A 23519-nucleotide genomic window follows, 5' to 3' on the forward strand; every position below is an offset into this window, starting at 1 on the left:
TTTCTGCTGAACAGAAAAGGGGGTGGGGGTGGGGTGGTGCTTTTGTTGCTCCTTTGCGATAGGCGACCATCTCATTTTGCAGAATCTCTTCATCCCAGCTTTTGCTGTGCCCGCAGATTTCCAAAAAGGAAACGGTGATATAAACCCTTCTTGCTATTCTCCCTCTTTCTTTCTTGAAGGTGCTTCTTCCAGGACGAATTAAAGAGAATGCTAGCATTTATCCTTATTTTTCTGTGATGGGGAAGGGCAGACTTACTTTCTTAACCAGATTTCAGAGATTTGGTAGATATGTTTTTTTCTCTTACTCTCTCATGACCCTCAATTATATATACATATATATGTATATTTGTGTATTTATGTATACATAAATAATATATGTAATTAATATATTAATAATATATAAATATGTATATAAATATATAAGTAATATATATAAGTATATATATTGTGTATTTCATTACAGCATCCCATGCTTACTTGCCTCTAGACTTCATTCTCACCTTTGGAGTCTTATTTTCTTCTTTTAATCTTTCTTTCATTGAGGTGAAATTGACATAACATAAAATTAACCATTTTAAAATGAACAACAATTTAGTAGCACAAAGTTGTACGATCAGCATCTCTACCTAGCTCCAAAATGTCTTCATCACCCTGCAAACTAATCAATGTACTCTTCACACCCAGTTTTCATAAGAGCAGTCTTCCTCTGATCCTCTTACTTTAGAATCACTTAAAAGCCTTAAATATATATATATATATATATATATATATATATATACACACACATATATGCATACACATACGTATGTATGGGATCGTTCAGCATTTTCCAAAGCCGGAGATCTGGGAGACATTTCTGAACAGCCTTCGCCCACTGGTCTAGTTGTTTAAACGTAGTTAATTATTTAAACAAAATAAAATAGTTATAACGTGAGTAAAATGCTATGTTTATATCTCAGGTTTCCCGCAATTTGCAATTAACTAAGATAATGCGTGTCTGTGTCCCCAGCTTGTGAATGTGACCCAGACGGGACCTCATCGGGTGGCATGTGTGTGAGCCACTCTGATCCTGCTTTGGGGACTGTGGCCGGCCAGTGCTTGTGCAAGGAGAACGTGGAAGGAGCCAAGTGCGACCAGTGCAAGCCCAACCACCACGGGCTGAGCGCCGCGGACCCCGCGGGTTGTCAGCGTAAGTCGGCAGCGGCGGTCCACCAGCCCGGATGCGTTTTAAAGCTTGGGGCTGTCTCTTTCAGCCCTAAAATTCGGTCATTGTAAACATCCAAGGTATTGCCAGCCTCTGGGTTTTCTAAAGTGATGCAAACAAACCTCCCACAAATTTTAGTAAATTGGTGATTTTTCTCTTGGTGGTTAGCTGAGATTATCATAAGGGACCAGCAGGGGGCGCTCACGTTTCCTCACTGGGGCAAACATGGGAAAATGCCAAGAAATTTAATGCCAAGTTGCGAAACCTTTAGAAAAATGGTCTGGACTTGGACTCTCTTATACAAATCCGTTAAATTACATTACGCATTTATGCATAGATTGAGGACTTCTTAAGCAATCTTCAAGTGGTTGTTTCTTTTCTTTTTCCTTCTTTAAAATTACTTTTCCCCTTTCTTCTCATACCCCTCCTGGAATTGGTCCTATATTCTCTGACAAAGAGAAGAAAAAAATTAAAGAGCCAAGGGAGAGGTTGTGGGGAAATAGGAAGAACCTCAGAGTTTTCTGGGGCCAAATGGGGAGACCCTTGGCCCTGGGATCACAAAAATTTAGAGTTGCCTGCGGTCTCATAGAGCTGCAGATTCCCCAGGGAATCCTGGGGGAATAATTTCCCTTTGGTCACAGTGTCATGCTCTATGTCTTTGCTCATATAAGGAACTGTAGATTATTTGCATGTTTAGAGAACAGCATGCAGAATCCTACATTCTTCTGGAGTTTAATGGCAACATTAAATTCCAGGATAGTGAATTTTATCGTCAAGCCAATCCCCATCACACCGAAGTGTTTCCCCTGGCTCAGAATTGACCTGATGCCCTCCCAGAATAGGCCAAATGTTGTGGGGTTTTTTTTTCTTTTGTAACAGTTTCAGTGAGATATAATTCACATACCATAAAATTCACCCTTTGAAGTACAATTCAGTGATTTCTAGTCTATTCAGAGTTGTGTTACCACCACTATAATCAATTTTAGAACATATTCATTACCCCAAAAAGAAACCCTATAGCCTACTTCTGGCTCTCTACCCAAAAGATGGGAGAGATGTGTACACTCTTGTTCATATAGCAGCATTATTCACAATAGCCAAAAAGTAGAAGCGATCCAAGTGTCCAGCCATAGATGAGTGGGCAAGCAAAACATGACATATACATACAACAGAACATTCTTCAGCCTTAAAAAGGAAGCTCTGACACATACAACAGTATGGACGGACTTTGAGGAGGTTCGGCTCAGTGAAATAAGCCAGTCACAAAAGGACAACTACTGTATGATCAGTCCACTTCCATGAGGTACCTCAAGCAGTCAAGTCCATGGAAGCACAAAGTAGTGGTTGCCAAGGGCTTGGGGGAGGGCGGAAGGGGTGGAGATGGTGTTTAAAGGGCATAGAGTTTCAGTTTTGCAAGATGATGGACGAGTCCTGGAGATTAGTTGCAAAACAGTGTGGGTGTATTTAAAATGGTAAATTTTATGTCACACGTATTTTATCTTAAGAAAAGTAAAGAAGCCCCATGGCCTTTAGCTACCACCTCCCCAACCCCCATTCCCCCAGCCCTGGGCAAGCATGAGTCCACTTTCTGTCTCTGTAGATTTGCCCATTGTGGACATTTCATGCGAATGAAATCATCCAATATGTGGTCCTTTGTGACTGGCTTCTTTCCCTTAGCATCATGTTTTCAAGGTTCGTCCATGTTGCAGTGTGTGTCAATGTTTCATTCCTTTTTATGGCTTAACAACATTCCATTGTTGTGGATACTCCACATATGACCGACCTATCCATTCATCATTCGATGGACATTTGGGTTGTTTCCGCGAGCAGTGGTTTTTCCTGCAGGGGAAACGTGTATCTTGCTCTTAGCAAATTTCTTAGCCTTCACAACAAAGGCAGAACTCAGGGATGCCTGTGCGTGGCAGAGAAAGAGGAGGGAGACAATGAAAAGAAAACGTAACAAGGCAGTAAGAAGAGAGAAGAGAGAGAGAAACATTAGATGCATCTGCCAGAAAAGGAGCCATCACTAACAACCACGAGCCTCAGAAACCCTTGCTCATCAAGCGAGCTGATCCCCCCTCCCCGCGGCATCACTCAGGGTGACTGTCCCAGCTGCGCCCGTTTGCACAACTTCTTTTCCTTTGTCTCCTCCTAAGTGCCATCCGACAGAACCACACGGGGCCTCTGGAAGTGTCTGGGCCTGGCTTTCCTGGGTGGGGTTGCACGCACTACAGTAATCGTGCGACCAGGCAGACCAGATACTAGGCAGGGCTGGCGGCTCTGTATTCTTGAGGCCACGTCATTTTGCTCTGTGTGAGCTCTTCAGGACAAGAGTGGGGTCAATAAAAATGAGAATAATTGTGTTTGCCGTGCTTTCAGCCTGCGACTGTAACCCCCGGGGGAGTCTGCCCCTCTCAGCCTGCGACGTGGACACAGGGCGATGCTTGTGCCAGCCGTTCGCCACGGGACCACACTGTGAAGAATGCACCGTAGGTATTTGCCTAGGATTGCCCTTGTAGGTCGTCGCTCCGATTTCTGCTGCCATTGCCCAGAAGAGACCCGGTCTTGTTCATTGCTTTCCTTGTCCTGATGTATTTCAGGCCTCCCTGGGAAAGTTGCATATGCTACAGAAATGCGCAAACACTAGAAATCAGCCCCCACCCTTCTAGAGAGAGCCGGCTGTTAGACATTCGCCAGCACACCAACTTTTACCAAATTGGCCTGAACCCATTCAGGCACTGATGTCAGAAGTGTTACGTATGCCACTGTTCTCCCAAAAGTGCCAAGCAGTAGAATGTGACGATTTATCTCCGCCCCTCTCTCCGCCCACCAGATCACAGAGACTTTTCTTCTGTCTCTTGCATACAGTCCCTTTATCACCCCTACCACTCCTTGCCTAAAAAATATTTTGGATGAGCTCATTAAAAAAAATAAATAAAACCCCCAAACCACAGGATTACATGTATTGTAGATTCCTGTGGGAAATAAACTCCTGGATTTTTCACAGACTCCACTAAACATATGAGCACGTATGTCTAAAATTAGTCAAAGAAAACCTTTTTTACACCATAAGAAATGTGTCATGCAATTAGGGAGTTCAAATCCAACTCGTCCCTTTGTTCTCCAGTCTTGGCAGCCCACCGTGACATTTTAGCAAGAAAGAAAGAAAAAAAAAAAAAAAAGCTGAACCTAATAAAAGAACAGTGACCTTGATGTGTCTGAAGAAATGTAGCTGATAAATAAGAAACATATGCCTATTACAACATAGTTTTGTGGTAATATTTTAAGTCATTTTACTGAAAACATATGAGGATGGGGCACAGGAAGTGGGCAAAGAAAGCCAGTCAATAATGTACAAAGAGAGAGCTCTCTAAGACAGGGCAGGTGACCTAGAAATTATGAAGGAAGGTGAGCCAGGCCAACTCCAAGGCCATGTGGGGGCGACACGGAGAAAGATGCAGGAAAATAAATGAGTAGGGGCCACCCCGTGGGGGCTCGTCCATTGTGGCTGAGCCCACGCATCTGGCAGGTACCCCACTTCCTCCTGTGTCCAGTGGTGCCTGGGACCTGCGATGAGGCCCCCCACATCTCCCCATGCCAGCATGCCCAGCCCAGGGGGAGTTTTCACAACCACATCCTGAGTGAGGCCGGTCATGGCGCATTGTTTTGCCTGAACTGAAGTTTAGTTTTGGGAAAAATATCAAAATTCCTTTCCTGTGTTTTGTAACAAGTTAGGTCAACTTTTAATGTTTAAAATAAATCTTTTTGAGTAAAATCAGGCATAAAATTTTACCAAGCTAATGAAAAAAAAATGTATATTGATACTTAACAGGCCTGTTTCCAACAAGAGCGCCATGCCTATTAAGACCTTAATTTTTTAATTGTCTGAGCGTGTTAACTTGAGAGCTGAGGGGGAAGCATTTTTTTTTGAGCATTTTATAGTAAATGTTATCAGATTTAAGAACTAGTTGTTTGTATCTCACCAGCTGCTTATATTGAATAAAGGTCAAGATGTTGCAATGATGAAAAAAAGTCTCAAGCAAAGTTGACTCTCACACAGAGTTTATTATGCCAAAACAACTTATTTATAAACAAGAGAGCCTGCTGAACTGTGATATTCAACTAAGATCTCAAAAGCAGCTTGATTGATTTTTTTGTTTGTTTGCTTATCCCAAACATTTTAGGGTTGTGGAGGTAAAAATCCCTAGGGATTTTGTGGTAAGGGAACCTATTGGTTTTACAAAAGCAGTTGCAGATCAGCTAAAGACCTTCTCCCCAGACTGGCCTTAGGTAACCCAGTGGGAGACGGAATTGATACTGTTAGAGGACCCAGTAGTTTCCACCGCATCTGAGCTTGGAGTCATCCACAGACAACCCACCTGTCCCCCTCATTTCAAGTCCCAGAAATGGGAGATACGTGTCCTCGAAGATCGTTACCAAGTGCAGGCAAGAAAGGCTGGGTGATTGCCCAGGCTGTGTGGCTATTTGGCATGAGTCAGCTGAATCGTACTGGTTTTAATAGCACACTTAGAGCAGCAAATCTCTTCATAGCTGGAATCGGCTGAGCAGTTTCTCTTTGTAGGCTGGATACTGGGAACTGGAAGATCACCTCCATGGCTGTTCTCCGTGCGACTGTGATATTGGAGGTGCTTATTCCAATATGTAAGTCAATCAAATGAATGACAAAGTTCTGTGGCTATAGTCTTCACTCACGTTTCCACATAAAAGCACATTTTATTCTGATATGCTCTTAGTCATCGGCCATGGGCTTTATTCCATGACAAGCAAAGGGCGTTGAAAAGCGATGATCTTGGAACATTAACTACAGCTCAGTTGATTTATTTTGCTTGAACTATTCCTAAGGAAAAGAGAAACAGTTCTACTCCCTGGCTATCCCAGGAGGTGGTAAAATGGATGCCTTGTGTGACTTGACCTGCCTAAAACACCAACTTTTTTGCCACCCTATAAAGAGAGGTCCAACACTCCTGTTTGCAGTCTTTAGAGCAGAATCAGAGGAAAGAATGGCTACTTGGGTTTTATAGATCTGGACTGGCTTTTCAAGACCAGACACGTAAAGCCCAAGGCCTCCTAACCTCCTCCTCAAGACAACTGATTGATAGATTCAAAGAGTGGGTCCAAACTCAGAAGGCATTGAGCTCAGCACTCCCATGCCTTCATTTTATACCTGCCCCCCCCCACCACGTTTGTGCGTGATGGATTTGTTTTTCCCCAGGTGCTCACCCAAGGATGGGCAGTGTGAATGCCGCCCACACATCACAGGCCGCCGCTGCACTGATCCGGCCCCCGGCTACTTCTTTGCTCCTTTGAATTTCTATCTCTACGAGGCAGAGGAAGCCACCCCACTGCAAGGACTTGCGCCTTTGGTGCGTATTTCATTTAGTCTCCTTACAGATTTGATTTGATGGCGTGTCAGTCCATATATGTAACACACCCTTGAGATCATGGGTAAGGTACCTGGAAAAGAATGGTTTTGCCCACATATGCAGATCAGAGTAGACTTTAATTGATCATAGAACTGAAGATTATAGAAATTCTTGAGGGCAGAGTCTGCATTTTATTTAATCTTTGTAGTCCAATTCCAGCGCAGAGCCCAGCACATAAGGGGGAATTGGATTAAGTTGTGATTTCACTTTCGCTCTTTAAATGTGCCCCTCAGATAGCACGTGTTTATTGAGCATCTCCTTATCTGCTTTCCCCACGACACTACAAACCATGAGAAGGAAGAATAGCTGTGTATCCCATTCACCACTGTTGCCCTAGTGCCTACCACAGTTCCTGACCCATGGTAGGAATGTCACAGACCTCTGCTAATGAGTGAATGAATAAGGTTCTAACAGACGAGGACACTGTGTTCTCTGGCCTCCTGAAGCTGATCTGAGATTAGCAGTTCTCACTGAAGGCAGCCATGTTCACTGGAGTGTGTGACTGCAAATGTCACTTGGCGTGCTACTTCATTTCCTACAAGTCACAGTCCTGTGGGAGCTTTTCCCTAAACATATTTTTCTAAAAGTCTCGTTAGCAGAGCAGACACATACATGCAGAACGGTTAGAGAAAACACGAGTTTGACTCCTATGACATTCTCAAGCACGTGACGCCAGCCACAGACAGGAATGTAACGGGGAAAAGGTAACGCGAGGTGAACGTCTCAAGGAGAGAAAGCATGTGAAGGTCAGTTCTGAAGACAGGATTTGGATAGAAAACGGGGGAACTCATCCAGTTTCCAGCAACGAAGTCATTTCCTGAGACCTCTTCTTTATCTGGACACTGTTGGTGGGAGGGATGAAAATGCCCCCTAGGAGGCTTGGAATGTTCTCTTTTACTGACTGGAATTGAGGAAGGGGGCAGGAGGCTTTTACTGTCCCTACTTAGACTTACAACCGTGGTGGGTGGAATCAAATGAAACAGTTCTATGTCCGCATTCATCACGGGTTTTAATTTTGTCTTTATGATGGAGAGTGGGAAAAAAAAACAACTTTAATAAAGTAATATTAGTTTAGTAAGTATAGTTGATAGTAATATTAGTTTAGAAAGTAATAAAGTATGGTAATATTAGTTTAGAAAGTAATAAAGTAATATTAGTATTCATAGTTAGGCTGTAACTATGGTACATAATAGAAAATATATATTGGCCCCTCCCCCTGGTTCTTGGTACAGAGCTCCTAAAGCCCGGGTAATTTTCTGAGTGATAAGAACACTAGGAACATCTTTTGTTCTAATATTTGGTCTTTGACCCTGGCTCTGGACACAGAGCTCCTAAATCCTTTGGAATTTCCTGGGAGATAGTATCTTCTGTTCTAATCGGTGACTCTTGATGGGCTTCTGGATGGGGGCTGGTCACCAGAAAGACCCAGCCATGATTGGAAGCTTGGAATTTTCAGTCCCACCCCTTCCCATTCTCTGGGAAGGGGAGAAGGACTAGAGATCGGGTTAATGATTGATCATGCCTATGTGATTAAAGCCTCCATAAAAATCTCCAAAAGTATGGGGTTCAGAGAGCGTCCAGGTTGGTGAGCGCATCCACGTGCCAGGAGGGTGGTGCACCCCGAATCCAGGGCCCAGAAGCTCCTACTTCCAGAACCGTCCCAGTCTGGTCCATGCCCTATGTATCTCTTCATCTGGCTGTTTATCTGTATGCTTTATTTTATAATAAACCGCTAAACATAAGTGTTCCCCTGAGTTTTGTCAGCGACTCTAGCAAGTTATCGAGCCCAAGTCCCAGTTTATAGCTGGCTGGTCAGACGTACCAGTAACAACCTGGATTTTCTACTGGCTTCTGAAGCGGGGCAGGGCGGTCTGGTGGGACTAAGCTCTTAACCTGTGGCATCTGACACTAAATCCAGGGAGATGGTGTCAGGACTGAATTAAGTTGTAAGACACCCAGCTGGTGTCAGAGACTTGGTGGGTGTGGGAATAAACCCACATATTGGTGTCAGAAGTGTTGTGAACATGGTAACTAACACTGTCACGGCAGAGGGGACACACAGTGGTGTCTCTCCTATACAACTGTAAATACAATCGTTCCCATTGTTTTAGATAAGAAAACACAAAACAGATGTAATTGTCTAGTGTAGATGGACTGATACTTAACATTTATTCTCTGTGCACCACTGGTAGGTGCTGACAAGCCATTAAGTAGGATCATATCCTGTGCGGTTACAGCTCCAAACTGTGAGTAGTGTCTGACGCGAAGCCCTACTCCTCTCTCCAAGGCTTTACAAAAAAAAAAAAAAAAAAGTCAAGGCTATAGAACAGGCTTAAAGAATCAGGAAAATTGCTTAAAAAACTGGAAAGTCATATGTATGACAAAGGAAAGTAAATTCAAGGTGGGATTGATGTTAAACATTTAAAAAATAACAGCATGAATAATTTCCTCTCCACTAAAAACATGATCCTTGATTGTAGTAGAAAGGATTTAAGTTAGACACTAATTATTTGTGTGTTCATTTAACAAATACGTGTTGTGTGCTTACTATGCTATTGCTGTTGGTATTGATAAAACTTCCAGGGGCGCTGGGCTGGCTCAGTCAGTAGAGTGTGCGATTCTTGATCTTGGGGTCAGGAGTAGAGTTTACTTTAAAAATAATTTTTTGGGGGCGCCTGGGTGGCTCGGTTGGTTAAGCGACTGCCTTTGGCTCAGGTCATGGTCCTGGAGTCCCGGGATCAAGTCCCGCATCGGGCTCCCTGCTCAGCAGGGAGTCTGCTTCTCCCTCGGACCCTCCCCCCCATCTCATTCTCTCTCTCAAATAAATAAATAAAATCTTTAAAAAAAATAAAAATAAAAATAATTTTTTTAAACCCCACAGATTTCCACTTACTTAGTGCCTTGTGCTTTGCCCTTTATATGCATTATTTCTTTTAACTTTCCAAACAACCTAAGTATCAGCATCTTTAATTTCCAGATGAGGGAAACATTAGAGAGGTTGTGCAACTTGTCCAAAGTCACACAGCTGGTGGGCTGTGGGCCCTGGATTGAAACCCAGGTGCATCTGGTTCCATAAGGCTTGTTCTCACCCCAGCAATATGTGCTACCCAGTGCCTAACACTGACCTCCAGGCCAAAGGCAGTATAGAAAGCGATTCATTAGGGTCTCTGCCCTCTAGGAATTTTTAACTATAGCAAATACACTTCCATAGATGGCTCAGGATGGGCGCAGAGACTTATGACAAGGAGAGTGGATACGTGCATTGTGTTAAAATTTCAGCGTGAGTGATCCTTTATGAACAGGCTTAATGCATAGGTAGAATAATATGGCCAGAGACTTGAAAACAATAAGCGTTTCAGTTGGTGGCCTTGGTGAGAAGACAGTCCAGCCAGGAACGCTATAAGTAATGGCTCAGAGGAGAGACAGTGCAAGTGTATTCAGAGAACAGGAAGTTCATATAGGGAAGAAGTATTGGAAAAGAACATTAGATTTTCTTATTAAAGAGACTGTATTTTATTCTCTGGGCAATGAGAACTCACTGAAGCTTTCTGAGCAAGGGACTGACCTGATGAAGACTGTCCTCGGTGATCTGCTGGTGCAGTCTAGTACAAGTGAGGCCTGGAATGGAGGGAGAGTGGACTGCAGTAGTCTGGCAGGAATAAGGAAGGGCCTAAGTTAATAGGAAGCAGAGAGAAGAGAAAGGATGATGGACACATGAAAGGATGTGAATCCAAGACCACAACTTATGGTAGTTGTTTAAATACTCTAATTTGAGAACAAAGAAAAACAACGATTTCTTGGTGGGTCTTCAAAAGGTGTGTGTGTTTATATGTGTGTATCTTAATTTATCCAGGGTTCTATAACAAAAGCACCTTGGACTGGGTGGCTTATAAACAACAGAAATTTATTTCTTACAGTCCTAGAAGCTGGGAAGTCCAAGATCAAGGCGCCAGCGGATTCATGTCTGGCAAGAGCCTGCTTCCTGGTTCATTGACCGCCATCTTCTTACTGAATCCTCACATGGTTGTAGGGGCAAAGGAGCTCTCTGGGGTTTCTTTCATCAGGACACTAATCCTATTCATGAGGATGTGCCCTCATGACCCAATCACCTCGCAAAGGCCCCCCCCCTTTAAATACCATCACCGTGGGGACTGGGCTTCTATATATGAATTTTGCAGGGACACAAACATTCAGTCTGTGGCAATATCCTTGCAACTCAAAATGTCTATAGACCAACAAGATTGGTATTGCCTGTGAGTTCACTGCACTTGGAGAATCTCCGACCCCACCTCACACCTATTGAATCATGTCTACCTGTTAACAAGATCCCTAGCTGATTCATAGGTGGTTTGGGAAGCACTGGTCTGTTTTCTTATAGAAATGACCTGTGGTCACAAAAAGTTAATGCTGATTGAATTTAACATAGTATAGAATTTAATACAGTATGGTATAAAGCTAATTCTATAATAGACTGTATAAAATTAATAAAACAGTCTCTAATTTTGTGTTACACGAACTCAATTGGTAAGAAAAAAAAGAGGACAAACTGGCATAATCCCCCCAGGGTAGCCTGTCCATGGGTCCTCATCACAGAGGTCAGGCAGCTGGTCAGAGAGTGTGGCTGAGAATCAGAGCAGTAAACACTAGAGTAAGAGAGTTCCGGAAGCAGGCCACACAGCTGACCTTAGGGCTTGCGCGCTCGTGACGAACAACCAGGGCACCTGTGAAATTAAAAATCATGTTTGTAACACCAACAATGAAACATCAACCAAGGAAACACCCATGTCCAGGGTCCAGCGACAATCTGGAAACAAGCAATTGGAGATTCTGACTGGGTCACCACTGAGGACGTGGTAGCAAAGAGAAGCCTGCGAGGCCAGGATTTTAAGGAAACTGGAGCTGCATGAATGCAATTCCTCTGCTTTGAGTTTGACTGCTGGGATTTGGCTCTCCTGCTCGAACCTCTCGTGGGAACCCGAAAGGCCAAATCCCACAAATTGTGAGAACTGCCAGGAATTGGTCTAGGGAATGGCCAGACTGACAATAAGCTAATCAATCTGTCTTGCCACCATGTCTGTTGTTGATTTTCTACAACTTTCTTCTTGAGATTTCACATTAAAAACATAACATTTGTGCTTTTTTCTTTTTAATACCATAAAACTAATAGATAAGAATAAATGTTTCCCCAGTTTCAAATTTTACCAGTACACAACATCCTTTAAAAAGAAAACCAAATACATGCTCATCAGACTACCAAAAATTTCCCATTTTCACAGAGGAACAGAAAATTGTAAACTGCTTCATAACTCTTTCCTGAGACTATGAAATGAGGCTCGGGATTACCTTTAAGTTACTGGATAATCTGAAACTCTTGCCCTGTGGTATAATTGGAATTTTTGTCGGTTGCTTACACTATCATTTCTTTTCTTGTTAAGATATCAGCAACAGCTTTGCCTACATGTGATGATGTGTACTTCCAGCAACAAGGGAGCGATTTCATAGTTGACAGAGGCAATATAATACTGAAGAGCAATCAGAAGCAGAGTGTACATGCTGACGAGTGGAATGAGGTAAACCATTTCTTCATGGCCGTTGTCTGTCCTGCTGTAAGTGAACAACCAGGACTGCCCTCAGAACCGTGTGGGGCCCGGGTAAGTGCTCAGGCCATATAAGCTCCCAGTGTCCTCAAGGATGGGATGGACGAAAGGAGGACACAAGCTCAAAGTAATTAGAGCCTCTGGGCAAAACTTTAGTAGCTTGCTTTCTTTCAAGACAGAAATTCTGGAAAGCTGGATTCTGGAGTCGGAGAGTCAGGTATTCTGAATTCACAATTTTTTGTTCTTTTAGTAAGGAAAGGTACAGTGCTAAGGAATGGTTCTCCCCCTCATTGGAGGGACATGTGGATATCCCTGGGGATAGTGCATGTCTATGCCCTGGAACCAGGCCATGGGAGTTGGCCAGTGCTGGCCTGAGTGCAGGATGATGCCCTCTCCACAGGACCCCACCTCCAATGGCTTCAAGAAGGCCCAAGGAGACCTGAGGACCTTGTAGCTATCCAACTATATTAGCCAAAGTTGGGGGTATTTTAGGCCCATTCATTTGTTCGTTCATTCATACACTGGGGTCTTTACTCACTGAGTGTTCCCGTGTGCGTAATGCATGATGGGCATGTTAGAAAGCAAATGAAATCAGCCGCTCGCTGTCTTGTTCACGAACCTAGCACCTTAGTCAGTTCCTTCCATATAAGAGACCTCCTTGAGTGAATGAAATGCTTGGATCAATAACAAAAATATGTAGGCATGAAGCCTGCCCTAGAGATTGTTGTTGTGGAAATGAGCCATGTACACAAACAACTAATGGTGGCCGGGTCGGGTGAGTATCATAGAAGAGGTACACGTAATGTGATTCGTGTGGGATCACACGTGTGGGATTCTCATCTCCAGCTGAGAGGAGCAGAGAAGGCTTCCCTGGCCGGTGTTCTTCCTCCCGGGTCCATGCACACCACTATGGCGGCCTCGCTCTTTCTCTGGTTTCTGTTCCTACACCGCATGCCCATGGAGCCTTCTCTGACTCTCTGGACTTCTCATTCTGAGTCCATCTGAAAGAGAAGAGTTGGGGATGAGTGGCTCCTCCCCCTCCCTGGCTCTCTGCGGCACAGGTCAGTGAACCTCAAATTTTACTGTGCATCAGTATTGCCTGGGGAGTTCATTCAGAATGCAGATTCTGAGCCTTCCCCTCAAGATGCTGAATCAGGGAATCTGGGACCAGTCAGGAAATCGGCCAAGCACCCCAAGGTGATTCTGATACAGGTGGTCCCTGACTGCACTTCGAGAAACTCAGCTCTGAGCTTCCACAGACTATTCTCCTGACTCTTGCCTGAAACAACCACCTCTGTATGATTGATTTGTAAAACTTCTACTCATCCCTGAAGGCCCAATGCAGATTTATCTTCCTCTGACATTCCCTACCCTGCCATCTGGACATTGTTCATTGTTTCCGTCTCTGGGGTCCCACAGAGCAGTAATTTTCAAAGTGCAGGTTCTGCCTTAGTAAGCGGGTTATGAAATCAATTGGCTGGGCCAGCTTGGCGCAACAGAACAATAGAAAACAAGGGCAATTTTGGGGGGGGAAATTTTGTATTGGTTTTCTATACATGCGTATGTGTGGGCTGAGTCGCTGTCTTCGGTTGGGTTCCCCCAAAACAGACATGACAGAGATTTGGGTGCACGTGCTTTACTGGGGGGATGCTCATCAGGAGAAACCTGTATGGGGAGCAAGGGCAGGAGGCCGGGAGGGGAAAGCAAGGCAAGGACGGGTCTAGGGCGGAGTCTGGCCTTGGCCTGGTCCCTGAGCGAGGTCGGGAGCATAAACGGCACAACAGAATTGTCCCCCGTGGAGGCCCAAGGGCAGGCCTGTTGTGTTCATCGGGCAGTCATTGTTGTGGGCTGCCAGGGCAGGTGCAGGCGGCCTCCCTGGTGGGAGCGCCCATGCAAGGACAATTCTCAAGAGAAGGGAGCTGTGTGAGACAGCAACCAACAGTCACAGCAGCTGGTGGCTGGAGAGAGCAGCCCAGCAAAGGGCAGTGCACGAAAGCATCAGCTCCTTGCATGCTCAGACCCCCAAACACAGCCCTTTGTTCAGAAATCAGGAAAAAAGAACATTGAAGGTACTGAAATATCCAGCTTCTTAGTTTCTTCTGTAGTCTCTCTTGTGACTTGTTAGTCGTTTTTTTATTTGCTCTTTAATGTCACTTGAAGAAAAGGAATATTTTTGAAAGATTTTATTTATTTATTTGACAGAGAGAGAGATAGCGAGAGAGAGAGCACAAGCAGGGGGAATGGGAGAGAGAGAGGAGCAGCCTTCCTGCTGAGCAGGGAGCCCGATGCGGGGCTCGATCCCAGGACCCTGGGATCATGACCTGAGCGGAAGGCAGATGCTTAACGACTGAGCCACCCAGGTGCCCCGAAAAGGAATATTAAAAAGTTAAATTATTAGCATGAATTGGGCCATTCATCTTTATGTCATGCGATGCCAATTTTCACTACAAACATGAGAGCATTTGGCTCCTGTGTAATCACTGAAATTACAGTTTGTATTTTGTAGTCATATTTGCATCTGTATCTTGTTCTTCCCAGAACAATGGAACGCTGCACAAAACTAACTCAACTTAGTTTTCATTTCACTTCTCGGTTTGTGTCCTGCCGACGCTCCCTAACTTCAGTGTACTAATGAGTAAGGGAGGGCTGGAAGAAGGGCACCCAGGAGTCACCTTATCTTTTATTCCTCCTAGGCATCCTTCGGTGTAAGCAGCTGGCTGATACAGGGAAGCCACAGGAATAATGTCTTTCTTAGAATGCCTTTGCCTTCTTTCTGCTTCCAAAGCAAGTTCTGGTTGGAACAGAAAGCCTGGCTTCCTGGAGCTGTCAGCACCCTGCTTACTCAGTCATAAATGTAACACATTTACCTTGTACGCACTCTTAGTCTCACTGAATGCATGCGCATAGTAGGTCCACTCAAATGCTATGCTCACCGGCATCATGTGAGCTATTTGCAAGTGGGAGCAAGCAAGCAAGCACATAGTGGGCATATCCCTTCTGCTCACATGTGCCCTCCATTATCCCAAGAGACTTCAACTTACAAAACAACTTCAAAGATAAAATTATTATTTCAAGATGGTGACAGCAGAGCATGAAACCAAACATGGGGCCCTTCTGAGTGTGGGACCCTCTGCAAGTACACGTGTTGCACACCCATGAAGCTGACCGTGCTCATTTGCTTCTTACATTAAGTTTATTCCATGCAAGCACAGGTTCTCCAGGATTCTCATTGATCACCATTCCTGGGGAGATTTACAAAAGGAGATTAATGGGACAAACTGCAGCCTTTAGCTGCAACAGTTGGTCCCAAGGTTGTAACTGATACTATCTTCCCCCTCCTTGCCACCCATTCTAGATTCCCCTCATCCTCAACTAGCACTTCTGTTGGGTAGGATGATCTAGACCCTCATCCCTCCAGGGTCTGAGCCCCTGGTTTCCATGGTCTCATCAGGATACATGTAGGGCAGCGCCAAGGGTGTCTTAGTGGGCCACCTCAGTGCCATGCATATGCCTCATGTCCTGACTGTACAGCTCAGCCCTTACAGTTATGGTCATTTCTTCCCAGGCCTCCTGGTCTCTGGCATGAGGAGCCCAAGCAACCATGCAGCAGCCATAGCTTTAAGTTTAGTGGAGTTCTTTTTTCCTGCCCAAGAATCAAGACATTGAGACCCACAGAGCCCAAAGTTGTAAGCACAAGAAGCCCAAATTCCCGTGATCACTGTCAGTGACGGTGAGCTTGGCTACTCCTACTTGATTTCCAAACCCATGTTTTCTCCTTGTTGGGGACACCGCATTACATAAAGGCCTTCACTCTAAGGAGTAAACAACCTCCAGAAGACCACTGTCCCACCTCACAGGGTGTCTTTTCCCAAGGTAGCTGAAGCTGATGCATCTTTGAGAGACCCCATTCCACCCCTCATCTGAGGTTAGCGTCTTCTGGACAGTTTGGTTTGTGTAGGAGCAGGGGATCTCAAAGTCACATGACTGCTGCTATATTTCTTTTGCTGTGAAGTGGGTCCCTTGAGCTGAGGAGGTATTCTGTTTTCCCTCACTGGTGAATCAGATACTCTGTGAGCCCTCAGACAGTGGTGCTGACCAAGGCCACAGAATGTATGATTCTCTCTATGGGAGACCGCATAACATTGCCTTGGACTAAGGGACCCAACTTCACTATCCTTTAATATAGGAAATCAGTGTGCTATTTTGTGGAATATCTGGATGGTTCAAACCCTTTTGGGCTATAGAGAGTGGGAGAATGTGAATGGCCTTGGGGCAAGACTGAATACACACTGCTGCTCACCCCAAGTCAATACGAATTGCTTCTGTTCCTTCTTCTGTATGGGGTTGGAGAAGAACACATTTTTGCATTTCAGTAGCTGTATGTCATATATGAAGGTGGTGTTCATCTGCTCTGGTAAAGATACTTCAGCAAGCACAACAGCTGCAAGTGGGACTACCAGCTGGTTAGGTTTGTATTAAGTTCGTAATGAGGATATGATGGGAACCACCACCAAGTCCTGAGAGTGGTACTTTGAGGATACTGCTGATTTGCAATATTGTTTTGTATTTACTGTGTTGGTTTGGTGGGGAGAGAGTGGAGGCGGATGGGCATTTCACAAGCTTTTACCTGGCATTTCCTACTATAAGAGCTCTTATCTTACCTCACAGGTCAAAGAGTCAATGTCCACTGCTAAGCAGGTCTATGCCAGTTACATACTCAGGAATTGGAGGAAGTAATCAATGGGTGGTTCAGTAAGTGCAGTGAACCCAGTGCAAAAAGAACTTAGGCCAGGACTCCATATATTACCTCTCCTTTATATGGCCCTCTTCTAACAAGGGGACCATGATGGCACTTTGGGTACCTGGTTTACACTTGCCAGGGTGTTGAAGAGTCTTTCTTCATTGGGATCTGGCCTCTTTTAAGTCACTGGGTTCTGGATCTGAGAAGTGGCTCCGATCTAGGAACTTGACAAACCATCGTGTCTTTCCATGGGAGCAGCTGACCTCAGCCTTTTGCTAATTCACACCGGATCACTTTTGATTATACATATGAAGCAATACCTTTGTTGTCTGCTCATCTCTCTTACTCCGAGGAACGCCATGTTCTAGTAATCATCTCCGTTGAAGATTCCTACGGGTCAGGCCCCCTTGTCTCCTACTCCAACCTTGCTGCCCACTTTAATAATTGTATCCATCTTGCTTTTGAGAGTTGAGTGATACCCAGCCTTTGGTAGTCTGCAGTCCTGTCCCCCACAGTGATACTAAGGAGCTCGGTTTTGTAATGATGTATCCTACCTGCCTACAGAGGATATCCAACATTCAGCTTTTCAGTGACGCTGGTGCTCTTCTCACCAGCTCATCGCTTACTGTCCTGATACATAGAGTGTCCTCTAGGCCTTCAAGGAACATAATCAGTTGGTGTGTTTTCTGGTCTTGCATTTTAGATCCATTCTAGCACGCCTACTACTCTGAGCCTTGAATCCCTTCCTCCACAGCCTGATACAGCTGTTCTGGAACCTCTGCTTCCTCTCCTCAGGGCCACAGCTTTTGCCAAGCTTCCAAGAGCTGCTCCAGCAATATATTGGATCCATCTCCCCAGACTCCAGGGCTCTTGCCAGGCTATTAAATCCTACATTGCTGGTGGCCCCAAATCAACAAGCTCTCTTTATCCAGTTTCATATTCTGCCTCATTGGTCTAGCAACCTCAGGACCCATAGTCAGCCATTCTTTCCCAGTTGCTACTGGTCTATGTTAGCCAGGTCCCTCTCAGAGATCCAGCTCTTTCCCACTCAGATCATGCTGAAACTTGACCCTAATTATCAGGCAAGTGGTCAGGAGGGATAGTATAGGCAGGTCCAAGGAAGGTACACATTTTCTTCCGAGGCACCTGCATCATTTGAGGTTTCTGCATTGTCCTCAAATGTGGCAGGGGTGGAGTGGAGGGGCTCTATTTTCCAGCAAGAGTGAGTGGATTACTTCTGTAGTCCGAGAGCGCTCAGGGGAACCTCAGGATGCAAGGTTCTCGTGTGCATCACCCATGTCTTAAAAGCCCTCTTCTTCCCTGTTGAGGGGCTTGACTTTGGCATAGGTGACTCACCTCGGCTGAGAACTCAGGCTTCTCTGAAGCTCCGCAAGTCTTACAACTAAGTTCCGTGTCTGGACTTCAGCTCTTCCTGCCATCTAGCTAAAGGAGAGGAGTCTGTAAATACCTCCAGGGAGGCCTCGGATTCTCACACTGGGCTTGGAATTCCTGGGTGATCGCCCTGAGCCTGGCACCTCTCATCGAAGCTTCGGTGGCTTTCAACAACTACCCCCTATTTCCACAGTCTGCAGTCCTTATGGTTACGGCTCCCCCACATCTCTTGGTGCCAGAAATACCCAGTGGGTGCCCCCTCCCCGCTTTATCCTGTCTCAGTTCTCCACAGCTGACAGCTTTAGCAATTGCTCTGCTAACCACGGTCCAGGGATCCTCGATACATGTTACAGACGGGGGTCCTCATTGCCAGCGGAACCCAAAACGATCCTCCTCCCGGTTGCATCTGGGAGTCTGCTTCCAGTCGTGTATTTTAGATCCATTCTAGCGTGCCTAGGGAACGTGCTAGCACGTTTCTAGGGAAACGGTCTGGCGCCGACTGTCTCAGGTCAAGTGCCCTAGAAACAGAGCCCAAGACTGGGTTCAGGTGCATGTGATTTATTAAGGATGTGTTATTCGGGAAAACTCTGTAAGAGAAAGACAGAAACAAGACAAGGGGAAAGAGTAAGATGTGGTCTCAGGTAAAACAAACTTTGGATTGATCCACGAAGGAGCTCAGAAGCATAAAGCGCAGACAAAGTTGTCCTGTCCGCTGAGAAGCCAAGGTCAGCTTTTTATACCTTTGTATTGAGAAGCCATTGGCCGCAGCTACCCCGGGGGCAGAGCTGGAAGTGGGGAGGAGGTATTTAGGAGGGCAATTCTCCGGAGCAGGAGGCAACCATGAGCCCTTAGAAGCCACACACACAGCAACGCCGGGGTGGGTGCACCAACCAGGTAAAGGGGGTCCCCGGGGGGCACCTGCAATGTCCATGGCAGTTGTGAGGGTATATAGACACGTTTACATAGATCTGTCCATTGGAACCTAATCTGGTTGATACAGTTTCTTATTTACATTTTGGTTTCCAACGCAAGATTCTAAACTCTTCCACAGCAAGGACTCTGTCCTATTCATCTTTGCATTCCTAACGCAGGGACTGGCAATGAATTGTTACTAGTCAAACACTTACCAGATAAAGAGGAGTTTGGGGTCGATCACAGAGCAACTTGAACTCCAGACGAAGTAATTTGGGCGGGATTCTGCTGGCAGTTGGAAAGAGTGTGGAACACTTACTGGCAGCAGTGGACAATGCGCATTGGACTAGGGAAAGGATGGAGAGAGCGGCCGAAGCACTGTTGTAGTGATGCGGGCAAGAAGCCACAAGAGGCAGAGTTCTGGTAGAGGCTGTGAGCGGAGGGACGCAGATGCAAAAGTCATTACAGTATTATCTACAGGGTCCAGATGGCCCCAGGCTAACAGCCAGTAAGGAGACCATCAGCGAGGCTAATCAATCAAGTGTGTTACAAGTTTTATTCTTCTCTGCCTCCATGCAGATAGAAGAGCATGCCTCTTATTTGCATGGAAGAAATATCCAAAAAAATAAATCCATGTGGGTTTTCTCAGTGTCATGCATAATTAGGCAAAGCCCATGAAGTAAGCATGGGAATATTTTCAGACGAGATCGGGCGCGTTCAGGGTGGTATGGCCGTAGACAGCATGGGAATATTTTCTTTCCCTCCATATTTTGACCAGAGTTCCACGGTCAGATCTGAGAAAACCCAAGGTCATCAGTGTGGAATTCGTTCAATTCATTAGCACGTGGGGTACTTAAGTTTAAAGTGGTTTCCAGGGGCGCCTGGGTGGCTCAGTCGTTAAGCGTCTGCCTTCCGCTCAGGTCATGATCCCAGGGTCCTGGGATGGAGCCCCGCATCGGGCTCCCTGCTCGGCGGGAAGCCTGCTTCTCCTTCTCCCACTCCCCCTGCTTTATTCCCCCTCTCACTGTGTCTTTCTGTCAAATTAAAAAAAAAAAAAAAAATCTTAAAGTGGTTTCCAGTGACATTACTTTCAAATCAATCATTCTATACCGTAATATATGTTCTGAAAGCTGCTGATTCAGCACATTATCCTCAGCTGCATTCTGGACCGGATCCTGGCTGGGATAATTTATCTGTGACTCAGATGGATCGTATACACAACAAGAAATACGTACTTTTTTTTTGTTTTCCTGAGCTCTTCCAGGACTTGACTGTAGGCAAAGCTGTGTGCATTCCTCTCCAATTTTAGGGCTCAGTGACTTTTGGCCAGGTGCCTGCCCTTCACGTTGTTTTCCGAGAACCGGTTCCTGGGACCCTCATTGCGTGGACTGGACCTGGATTTGCCAAGGTTCTCCCTGGGGCTGGCTTGAGATTTGCTGTCAACAACATTTCCTTTCCCATGAACTTCACCATTGCTCTTCGCTACGAAACTCAGGTATCCAACTTCTTCTTTAGGGGTAAAGGGCTGACTGAAGTGCATTCTCGAACTATGAGTTTCCATTCCAGTCTTGCTAGGGTCATCAGAAAATGATTTGCAAAAAGTAGAACATCTGGAGAGCATTAGAAATCAAAGAATTTCCTAGCAATATTAAAACAACACAGTAAGCCAGAGGCATACATGCTTTATTCCGTGGAGAGAAGCTGCATTTGAAGTTACATATCTAAGGTACAGGGTCTAAGGAAGTGGTGATGGAATGTTTGTATAAGAACAATGAAAAACTAAACTAACACAAATTCTGCCCTCCTGGGACTTTTTTCTAAAAATTTTCTAAAAATTTAATAAGCTAACCTATGTGCAGAGATTCAGATTCACGCAGAAGAGGCATTTCTTTTGCACTTGGAATTTACCCTGAAACAAGAAAAAAGCTAAAGGCAGGCAGCTCCTCTTGCCTCCTCCCCCTGCCTTTTGAGAAATATCTAAGGCAGATAGAAACCAAATCAGAAAAACACTCCATCTAGAGTGGTGGCCCCTAACCTTTTCTCTGCATAATCTTTTCTTTGATAATCTGAGACCCCACAGACCATTTCCCCTGAAAAATATTTTATAAGGCTGGGGATGGTCTCAGAGCCCCCAGGGTTCCTCTGGGGACCACATTCTAGAAATGCTCCTGTTATGTTGTATGAGCAGAACTGCTGATCCACTTTGAAACCCTTGATACGACATAATTCTCTATTGCTCACTTATAAATGAAGGCCAAGGGACTTCAGTGAACTTGGACCTGGGGAGTATGATTCATCATTAAAAATATGATATATATATTTTAATTTTTCCATAGAGAGGACACATCTGTGGCATCTTTAAAAAGCATTTCCAAATTGCATGGCTTTCAGAGTATAGCTGATTAGCATATACTATAAATATATATATATGCATATTTAGACACATATAAATAGATTTAGCAATATAATCATCAAATATTACATAACAAAATCTATATAATGATACATTTATATAATAATATTTATACAATAGCATAAAAAAAGGATATAAGCTTTTGTGAAGGATTCCAAATTTCCATTTTTGTTCTGTAATACAGGGACAGGTACATTAATTGACTCTCTGGGAGACAGAGGTTAAAGACGAGGCCTGTCAGGAGCGCCAGGGCTTTTCCAGCCCATGAACTAGAGCTACGGCCAGAAATAATATTCCTGGGTCTACCTGGGTTGCCATTCAGACGTCAGCGAGTTAGAGCTGAGAGTGAGCCTCTCAGACTTCGCTCGTAAATTCCATTTTCCGAGAGGGCTGGGGGTTGTGGTTTCAAGTCCAAGTGCTGTCCTTGAGGTGTGTGTTGTACATGCATCCTCACAAGGACATGCTTTTTATGTCCTGCCCGTCTAGCCCACAGCCGACTGGACTGTCCAGGTCCTGGTTAACCCCCTTGGAGGGAGTGAGCACTGTCCACGCGAGAGTCCATGGCCACGGCCTCCGTCTTTCCCTTTACCAGAGGCTTCCAGGTATGCTTGGGACCTGTCCTCAAACATGGAAGGCTTCTTAGAACTGTTCATCTGTCAGTAATTTGTATCAAAGAACTAAGCAGGAGAAGAGGTGCATTAAAGGAAATGGTGACATTAAGTGCTTGCTGTGGGCTACACTGAACACACTTAAGATCGTGTTTTATCTTGCTAACAACTCACTGAGGTAGACTTTCTCTTCATCAGGCGAGGAGGGAATTGAGAATGAGACTACTTGGGGACCTGCCCCAGTCTCATGGCTAACGTACTGCAGAACCAGGATTCTAGCCCCAGTCTCCTGATTCTCAGTCTGGAATGTTCCTTTCCCTTTCCCCAGATGGCCTGGAGAGGTGCAAAAGTGAAATGCTACAAGAGTAAGAGTCAACTATTTAGCTGGCATTATCTCAACAGCTGAGAGTCTGTCAGGTAAAAAAAGCTACTAACTTTGAGGCCACTAATTTTGCATCAGAGATTTGTGGCAAAATAGAACAAGAGACCCTGTTGAGATTAGCATGGTAGATAGGATGAAGGACACTTGTTCTATCCTTTTCGTAGTGCAGTCATGACAACCCATGGCTAATAGTTCCTAAGCTTTGCTATTTGGCACAATCCTAATGCAAGAGCCACAGAGAGAATCTGAGAGTGAATTTGCTGTCCACCCAATGCACCTGAACCGGTCTAGACCTGGTCTAACCCACGTCCACACAGGTGGGATACCACCAAATACCCTGGCCGCTTAGGTTATATGACTGTACTTTTGTCACTGAATTGTTGCTTTATTTCTCTTCATACAGAATCATGCTGCTTCCCACACCCATCTGTTTAGAACCAGATGTACAATATTCCATAGATGTCTATTTTTCCCAGCCTTTGGAAGGAGGGTCCCACGCTTATTCGCACATCCTGGTTGATTCAGTAAGTATCACGGAGCGACGGGGGTGCTGCCTTCCAAACTGAGCCCTGTTATCATTCTACTTTTAGACTCCATGGTGAAATGTTTCTTTAGAAGTATAAATGAGTTTGTTCCATTAGAAAAACCACTGATTCTCACGGATCTGTACTTCTGAAACAAATAATGCAATATATGTTAAGGAAAAAAAAGAAGAAGAAGATAGCAGGAGGGGAAGAATGAAGGAGAGTAAGTCAGAGGGGGAGATGAACCATGAGAGACTATGGACTCTGAGAAACAAACTGAGGGTTCTAGAGGGGAGGGGGGT

The 23519-nt window shown here is 44.9% G+C and overlaps 1 protein-coding gene across 1 annotated transcript in view; it reads left to right on the plus strand.

Annotated features, from left to right (window-relative positions):
- Positions 1–23519, plus strand: part of LAMB4 (laminin subunit beta 4) — a 115164-nt gene that overhangs the window by 45419 nt on the left and 46226 nt on the right. The window contains exons 11-17 of the mRNA XM_025872693.2: positions 1010–1189; positions 3584–3693; positions 5787–5866; positions 6438–6588; positions 20600–20785; positions 22190–22305; positions 23097–23217. Coding sequence (XP_025728478.2) covers positions 1010–1189; positions 3584–3693; positions 5787–5866; positions 6438–6588; positions 20600–20785; positions 22190–22305; positions 23097–23217 — 944 coding nt within the window. The remainder of the gene's footprint in view (positions 1–1009; positions 1190–3583; positions 3694–5786; positions 5867–6437; positions 6589–20599; positions 20786–22189; positions 22306–23096; positions 23218–23519) is intronic.

This window comes from Callorhinus ursinus, unplaced genomic scaffold, assembly GCF_003265705.2.
Source record: "Callorhinus ursinus isolate GAN/ISIS: 27379988/994484 unplaced genomic scaffold, GSC_fseal_2.0 scaffold12, whole genome shotgun sequence".
Classification (NCBI taxonomy): domain Eukaryota; kingdom Metazoa; phylum Chordata; class Mammalia; order Carnivora; family Otariidae; genus Callorhinus; species Callorhinus ursinus.